The sequence below is a fragment of the Sturnus vulgaris genome, chromosome W, assembly GCF_052056855.1.
Source record: "Sturnus vulgaris isolate bStuVul1 chromosome W, bStuVul1.hap1, whole genome shotgun sequence".
Taxonomy (NCBI): domain Eukaryota; kingdom Metazoa; phylum Chordata; class Aves; order Passeriformes; family Sturnidae; genus Sturnus; species Sturnus vulgaris.
The window spans coordinates 35,360,743-35,368,863 of NC_142282.1; the positions used below are offsets into that span (position 1 = coordinate 35,360,743).

General features: G+C 45.0%; 1 protein-coding gene across 1 annotated transcript; it reads left to right on the top strand.

Annotated features, from left to right (window-relative positions):
* The first annotated feature begins 652 nt into the window (after positions 1–652).
* Positions 653–7,002, top strand: LOC148220110 (endogenous retrovirus group K member 8 Gag polyprotein-like). The gene is made up of 3 exons (XM_088155754.1): positions 653–667; positions 4,727–4,796; positions 5,849–7,002. The coding sequence occupies exons 1-3, from the start codon at positions 653–655 to the stop codon at positions 7,000–7,002; spliced, it is 1,239 nt and encodes a 412-aa protein (XP_088011880.1).
* The last annotated feature ends 1,119 nt before the right edge of the window (positions 7,003–8,121 follow it).

An 8,121-nucleotide genomic window follows, 5' to 3' on the forward strand; every position in this document is an offset into this window, starting at 1 on the left:
CCCTCTTCACTGATGGCTCCTGCCAAATTGTAGGCACTAACCGGAAATGGAAAGCTGCAGTATGGAGCCCCACACGAGAAGTTGCACAAGCTACCGAGGGACAAGGTGGATGGAGTCAGGTCGCAGAGCTAAAAGCCGTCCAGTTGGCTTTGGATATGGCTGAACAAGAGAAGTGGCCAAGGCATTATCTCTACACTGACTCATGGACGGTAGCTAATGCTCTGTGGGGATGGCTGGATCGCTGGAAAAAGGCCAACTGGCAGCGCAGAGGGAAACCCATCTGGGCAGCTGAGATTTGGCAGGACATTGCTGCCCGAGTAGAGAAATTGACCATAAAGGTTCGACACATGGATGCACATGTACCCAAAATCCGGGCTAATGAGGAACATCACAACAAAGAGCAGGTGGACCGAGCTGCCAAAGTGAAAGTATCACATGTAGATCTAGACTGGCAGCACAAGGGAGAATCATTCCTAGCTCATTGGGCCCATGATGCCTCTGGTCATCAGGGGAGAGATGCAACATACCGATGGGCCCCTGACCGAGGGGTGGACCTTACCATGGACAGCACCTCACAGGTCATCCACGACTGCGAGACCTGTGCCGCAATCAAACAGGGCAAGCGGGTGAAGCCGCTGTGGTACTGTGGACGATGGTCAAAGTACAGGTATGGGGAAGCCTGGAAAATTGACTACATCACCCTTCTCCAAACCCACCTGGGCAAGCGCTACGTACTAACCACGGTGGAAGCAACTGCAGGATGGTTAGAAACCTACCCTGTGCCTCATGCCACTGCCCGGAACACCATCTTGGGCCTAGAAAAACAAGTCCTTTGGAGGCATGGTACCCCTGAGAGAATTGAATCAGACAACGGAACCCATTTCAAGAACGGCCTTATCAACACCTGGGCCAAAGAACATGGTATTGAAAGGATATATCATATCCCTTACCACGCGCCAGCTGCTGGGACAGTTGAACGGACTAATGGACTCCTTAAGACTACTTTGAAAGCACTAGGTGGTGGAACCTTCAGAAATAGGGAAATGAACTTGGCCAAAGCCACCTGGATGGTTAACACCCGAGGGTCCATCAATCGATCTGGTCCTGCCCACTCTGAACCCCTGCACACAGTGGATGGGGAGAAGGTCCCTGTGGCACACATGAAAGGTACTTTAGGAAAGACTGTTTGGATTAATCCCACCACAGGCAAAGGCAAACCAATCCGTGGGACTGTTTTTGCTCAAGGACCTGCTTGCACTTGGTGGGTAATGCAGAAAGATGGGGAAACGCGTTGTGTACTGCAAGGAGACCTAATTTTTAGTGAGAACTGTATATAAGGTTTCATTTTGTATTATATATCTGTAACAGGGTATTGGTTTGGGTATGATGTAGATGGTAATAGAATAAGGGGTGGATTATGTCCTGGGGTATAATGCAAAAATGTGTATTCTATCACCATCTGTTAAAATGTGGGAGGGGTGGTGATCCTTATCTCTATGGGAGATAGCCTCTGCTGATGTGCCATCTGATAAGATCAGGGGGATGATCACTGTTATCTTTTCACAACCCATCCTTCCTCCAGAAGATATATTCTGTTAATGGGCCATTAAGTCCTATTGTGTGAGTGATAAGATTACATCATCCCATTGGGAGATGCTCCAGCCAGGGGGAGGAGCCAAACATTTCCTACCTAGATAAAAACTGAGATTTGGAACACCAAGGCAGTCCTTTCCACTCGATCCCTGAGGAAAGTCGGACTTTTTTCCACATCATCACTGGATCTTTGCAGGAAAACTGCACCTTCTACAGGAGCACTGCTTCAACTGAACCACATCTGTCCACCAGGAGGACTGCAGCCACCATTTATACGGACTGCTACCAACACCCTGACTGACAGGGTGTCAGGTTGTATTTCTAACTTTGTTGGTGGTTTTTATTTTATATTACTGCATGTATTTTATTTTTTCTCTTTTCCCTTATAAAATCATATTACTGACTTGGAGTCTCGCACTGGTTTTACATTCATACCAACACACCCCCAAACCTCGCTACCCGGGATCCCCCAAAATTCCACAAATTCTCCCCCAAAATCAAACTGGGACCCCTAAAACTCACCTGGATCTCCCTAAATCCCCCCCCCCCCCAATTCACCTGGGAACCACCAAGTCCCCAGAATTCAACCCAGCATTCTCCTGGGACCCCAAAAACCACCAAATTCGCTCCAAAATGATTGGCAACTTTACACACTCCATTTTCCCACAAAAGGATCTAGAGCCCTGTGCGCTTCGTATACAAACTAAACGGAAAAAAACTTTCTATTCGTTCTCAGCAAAAAGACTTCCAATTCCGCCTTCTTTTGGACAAAACTGCCTTCACTTTCAAACTTATTCTCTTGCTCACTTGCCTGCATAATGCTTAGTCCCTGTTCTGCATGCTCATTTTCTTCACTTTTACAAGGAATCCTCTCCTCATCTTCTTCTTCCTCTGCTTCTTCCATTTCCTGTGCCAAGATCACCTGTTTCTCTGTTAGATTTGTTTCTCCAGCTGATTTTTGACAACTGTCCCTATCTTGTGGCACCGCTGGCTCGAGAGAGGTGAGTGTCCTGCTCTGCTCTGGGCTGGGACTGCGCTCTCTTCAAGCCCTGGGGGCAATTTTGGATGCCACAACGTCAGAAAGACCTCAGGCTATTGGAGAAATGTCCAAAGGAGGGACACAGAGATAGTGAAGAGGCTGGAGGGGAAGCCATACAAAGAGTGGCTGAGGGCATTTGGTTCAGCTGCAGAAAGGACACTGAGCTCACACCTCACTTGGGACCTCTCAGCTCATCTCAAGGGTAGCACAGGGACAGCTTTGCTCTCTGCTCTCTGCAGCCAGGGACAGGAGCCAAGGGAATGCCAGGAGCTGTGTCAGGGGACGATTAGGCTGGCTATCAGGGAAAGGTTTTTTCCTCAGAGGCTGGTCAGGCACTGAATAGGTTTTCCAGGCAATGGGCACAGCCCCAAGGCTGCCAGAGATTCAGGAGCGTTTGGCCAATGTTCTCAGGGATGCAGAGGGTGGGACTGTTGGAGTGTCTGTGCAGGGCCCGGAGTTGGACTTTGACGATCCCTAGGGGTCCCTTCCGATTCAGGAAACTCTTACCATTTTCCCCTCTTTCCTCTCCTTGCACAATGCTCTCAGCTTCCTGTTCCACCGTATGTTCCACTTCTGAAACCTCTGCTACTTCTTTCCAGTTCAAGCACAGTTCTACTGGTTGCAATCCAAAGATATACCGATTGAAAAACAACCAAAAAGAAACACCTGTTTGGAATGTCGTGGTCTTATTTGGATCTCGAACTATGAAGTCGATTGTGCCTTGCAAGTTCTAGAAGCAAAACAACAACAAAAAACACCCACCACACCGTTTTAACATAGGGATTTGCTTTCTTCTAAGAAATCCACATCCCTTCTCAAAAGGGATCTATTTCAGTAAGAGATCATCTTGAATAGATCACTTACTATCTAAAGAACCTGGAACACTCCAATCCGTAATGATAAACCTGTTACCTTGTCGTTTTCTGTTCCAAAGGCAAATGAATTTGCTCAAGTGCCGTTTGTAACAAGGACAGAGTTGAAAGTGTGGCTCTGAGAAATGTTTTGGTTTCCCTCTCCTATCTCTATCAAAAGCACTTTCTTCAATGGCTGAAACAATACTTGATATAGTCTGAATTTTAAAGGTCATGAAAATTTTCTCAAAAGTGAAAAATTAATATAGCAGTCAGGTTTTAAACCAACGGGAATTTTTGTTTTACCTGTTTGAAGATTTCCTTCACACCAAAATGCTGGCTGATGGATACCTAGAAGAAATCAATTCCCACAAAATGCTTCTGGGTAAGCCATTACGTCTTCCATTACAATTTGCTTCAGTGTCCCTTTCCTGTCCAATTGAAGGTCCCTGTTTAAGAGACTCAAGTACGGAGAGAAATAAAATTAAATATGACTACAGTGCCTTTAAATCTAAATCGAACTTCCTGATCAATCTCATAAAACCTTTAGGCTAAATGTTGCCATTGATCTGTTTCTACTGAACAGAATCATGTCCTGGCTTGTTACAGATTAGTTCGTTACAAAGAAAGAAATGCACAGAAGTTAAAATCTTTCCAAAGAAGCATTTGACATCCTTCCTTTTGGATGGGGAACCATTCCAACACTCTTGGCGGCCTAGTAGGAGCTCTGGGTCTGCAGCCTGTCTATAGAAAACTACCTTAGTTATGTTAAAGGTCTGTTCAAGGTTCCCGTGTCTTTGGTGTGACTATAGGAGAAAAACAAAATCATAAATTTTAACGTTGAGATAAGCAAGAACAAAGGAAAAGACATCTGGGGAAGCAAGATCCTGTTTAGTTGACATACCATGTCCACTTCAAAGAGTATCTTACTCAATAACTAGTCTGTAGAAAGATAGATCTTAGATGAACCAATAGAATTACTATTAACATATATACGCCTTTTGTGTAACCAATGGTACTCTTTGTAAGAAACTCTAAGTAACCACTGAAAACGTATAAAAATCATCTCTTTGTTAAAAATAAAGACTCTGCTCTTTGCATTCATATTGAGTGCGTGTTATTGATTCCTGTTCTGTGGCATGAAAACCCCAGCATCTTGGTGACCCCCACGTGATGATCCGAAGGGGCCAGACTGCTTAACAGACGGACTTTTATGTGGAGGGTCTTTGTCCGTGCCGCCTAGGAGAACGTTGACTTCCCGCAGCGGTTGCGACTGGGCGTCCGAGAGAGGCGCGAGTGGCCACTGTCGACCGGTGAGTGGGAGCCTTAGACGGCTGTAAAAAATTTGCGGGATGGGAAACATGGTATCAGCTATCGAGAAGGCTACTGTTGATGCCTTAATGAAACTTGCCCAAAAGTAAGGAGAGACTGTTGATCGGTCTTCGCTCGTGAATTTACTGTATTGGGCTAAACATCGTGTTTTTTTAAAAGACTCTACCGATGTTTTTAAAGAGAGTACTTGGCAAGAAGTCGGGGCAGATTTGTGGGAAGCTATACAAGCTGGGAATAAGGAGGTAAAATCCTTAGCTCCTACGTACCGGCAGCTGCGCATGTTAATTGAACAAATGGGTGCTGAAATTGAGCTGGAACTCACAGCACAGACCATGGTCACTGCCGTTGCTGGTAAACTCACCCAAGAGTCTGCTACTGTCCCACCCGCGTAGGTGTCAGCCCCTGCTGCCCGTGGCCCCTATGATGATTTAATACCACCCTGGGACCCTACCGATGTTCATAATGTGACTTCCTTTGCACCCCCGGAACCTACGGCACCCTCTGCGCCCTCGGTACCTACGGCACCCCCAGTAACAATGAGCGTAGTGCCCGCTAATCCCACTAATACTGACCCCGTGTTACATCTGCCCTCACCTCCCACTTTCGACCCAGCGACTGTGCCTCTTCCCGAAGAAACAGAAATGGACAAGGATGATTTACAGTCCACACTGCAAAAGCATGCTTGAACTGTTAGGTGAAATGAAGCGGCTTGATAAAGGTTCCAAAAGTAAAACGATTCGGGAAGCATATAAAAAGGCCCATAACACCATTCTCTCTGGCCTCAAAAATTTAGAGGAAAATTCTTTTTCTGCACCAAATACTTCTACATCTCAACGCCGACAGAATATTATCAATTTGGTTAAGGCGGGGGAGTGGGATATGCCTACTGCAAATCAATTTCTAACATCTAAAGGTTTACCCCCAATAATGCTTTCCGAAATTGAAAACACAAATGTTTCTCATTCTACAGAAAAGGAAGGGACGGGATTGTTAACTACCTTTAATGACTCTTTTCAGCGTTGGTGGAACAAAGGAGGCTCGGGAGGCTTGGGAGGCTCAGGGAAAGGTCCTGACAAAACTTCCATCCCCAAAGACCCTTCTTTTGACATGAATAAGAGGTGGAAAGGAGTGGTAACAAATGCTGAGTTGACGGGAGATTTTCAGTTTGTCTCAGCTCCGGTGGTGGGAGGAACTGGTGGTAATAATGCTTGGCAGCCCTTAGACTGGCAAATGATAGCAAGGGTTCAAAAATCTGTAATGGACTACGGTGTTGATAATCGCTTGGTAAGGCGGCAAGTAGAAGCATTGCTAAAATATCAAGAACTGGTCCCTGCCAACCTTAAGGCTATGTTTGAGCTTATACTAGGACCTACTAGTTATATGTTATTTTTAGCAAAGTGGCAACAAAGATTGGAGCTTAAACAATTAGATAATGTCAATTTGCCGCAAGGTGATCCTCTACGCTTTGCCACGCTAGATATGCTTATGGGAAATGGTCAATTCATCGATCCACAAAGACAGGCAATGTTAGGGGCTCGCATTTTAGCTCAAAGCAAGTCTCCTGCTTTAGAAGCTTTTAACAACTTGCCCCAAGTAGGTAAGCCTGGACAACCTTATTTACATATTCAGCAAAAGGAAGATGAATCCTTTTTGTCTTTTGTGGACAGGATTAAAGAAGGAGTAGAGGTAGCACCAGATGTCCCTCCTGATATGAAAGGTACTTTAGTAAAGGAAATAGCTATGCAAAATGCAAATGCCACCTGCAAGCGATTATTAGCAGCATTACCAGCTCGTATGACAATAATACAAATGATTGAACAATGTTCACGAGCCCCTTTAGAAATTGAAAAGGACAAAGCTCGAATTCATGCTGCTGCTTTAGCTGCAGCCATTACTCAAGCACACAAGCAAGGGAAGGGGGACAAAGGCCCTCCCAATCCCTGCTATAATTGCGGTCATACCGGACATATTAGAAAGCATTGTCCTTCAAGTTTGGTAAAACAACAACAAAATAACAATACGAACCTCACATCTACATCATTTGTCGGCACTTGCCGCCGATGCGAAAAGTTTGGCCACAAGGCAAATGAATGCCGATCCAAATTTAAAAAGGATGGGACACCGTTGGCGGGAAACGAGATGAGCCGCAAGGGGGGGGCGCTGCGAACAAAAAGAACCCCTCAGTAGCCATGGCTGTCTCTACAACATGCTCCCCGCCACAAAAAGGAGCGCTGGAGTCGATTTGGTAACTAGAGACTCCGTGACTATTTTTGATGATTCTGTTACCGTCATCGATAGTACTACCAAAGGTCCACTAGGTGGCGGTATGGCCGCATTATTGCTAGGGAGATCGTCGGCCACTTTAGACAGCATTTTCGTTTTACCTGGTGTAATTGATGCTGATTATAGTGGTATTATCAGAATAGTAGTGAAAGTCTTTTCCCCACCAATGTTCATTCCACAAGGTAGTGTAATTGCTCAACTTGTTCCTTTTCTTCCCCAGGTTCCAACAGCTACTAATACACAAAGATCTGGTGGTTTTGGTAGTACCGGACCCTTAATTGCCTTTGCTCAAGTCATGACTAGTGATAGATCAACCCGGCAAGTAACCGTAAAATTGTATTCTGATAATATCGATGATTCTGAAATGCTTGAACATTCAATGCTGCTAGACACTGGGTCAGATGTCACCATAATACCACTAATTGCTTGGCCTCAGCAGTGGCCCACTACACTCTTAAATGAGCAAATCTTAGGAGTTGCTGGAACCACCCGTACTTTACAAAGTCAGGAATTCGTAGAAATTACTGATAAAGAGGGAAACAAGGCTGTAGTAAAACCTTATGTACTAGACACTCCTCTTTGGATCCTTGGTAGAGACACGCTTAGTCAATGGAATGTCATTTTAACCAACCAACATTTTCAGGAGCGGCCACTGAACCGATAGGTGCTCGACCCACTATACAACTAACATGGAAATCTGACCAACCGGTATGGGTGGCTCAGTGGCCCATCACAAAAGATAAATTAGAGCATCTCCATTCATTAGTACAAGAACAATTAGCCTTTGGTCATTTACAACCTTCTATGAGTCCCTGGAATACCCCCGTTTTTGTTATACAAAAAAAGTCAGGAAAATGGAGATTTTTACATGACTTAAGGGCAGTCAATAATCAAATGCACTCTTTAGGAATTCTGCAACCAGGTTTGCCATCGCCAGCTGGTTTACCAAAAAACTATCACCTGTTTATTATTGATATCAAAGATTGCTTTTTTAGCATTCTGTTGCACCCTGAAGATACCAAA

Excerpts from the sequence above, each read along its gene's own strand:
- LOC148220110 (XM_088155754.1), top strand. Across the intron at positions 4,797-5,848 it reads CGAGTGGCCACTGTCGACCG|GAGGCTCGGGAGGCTTGGGA; the intron begins GTGAGTGGGAGC and ends GGTGGAACAAAG.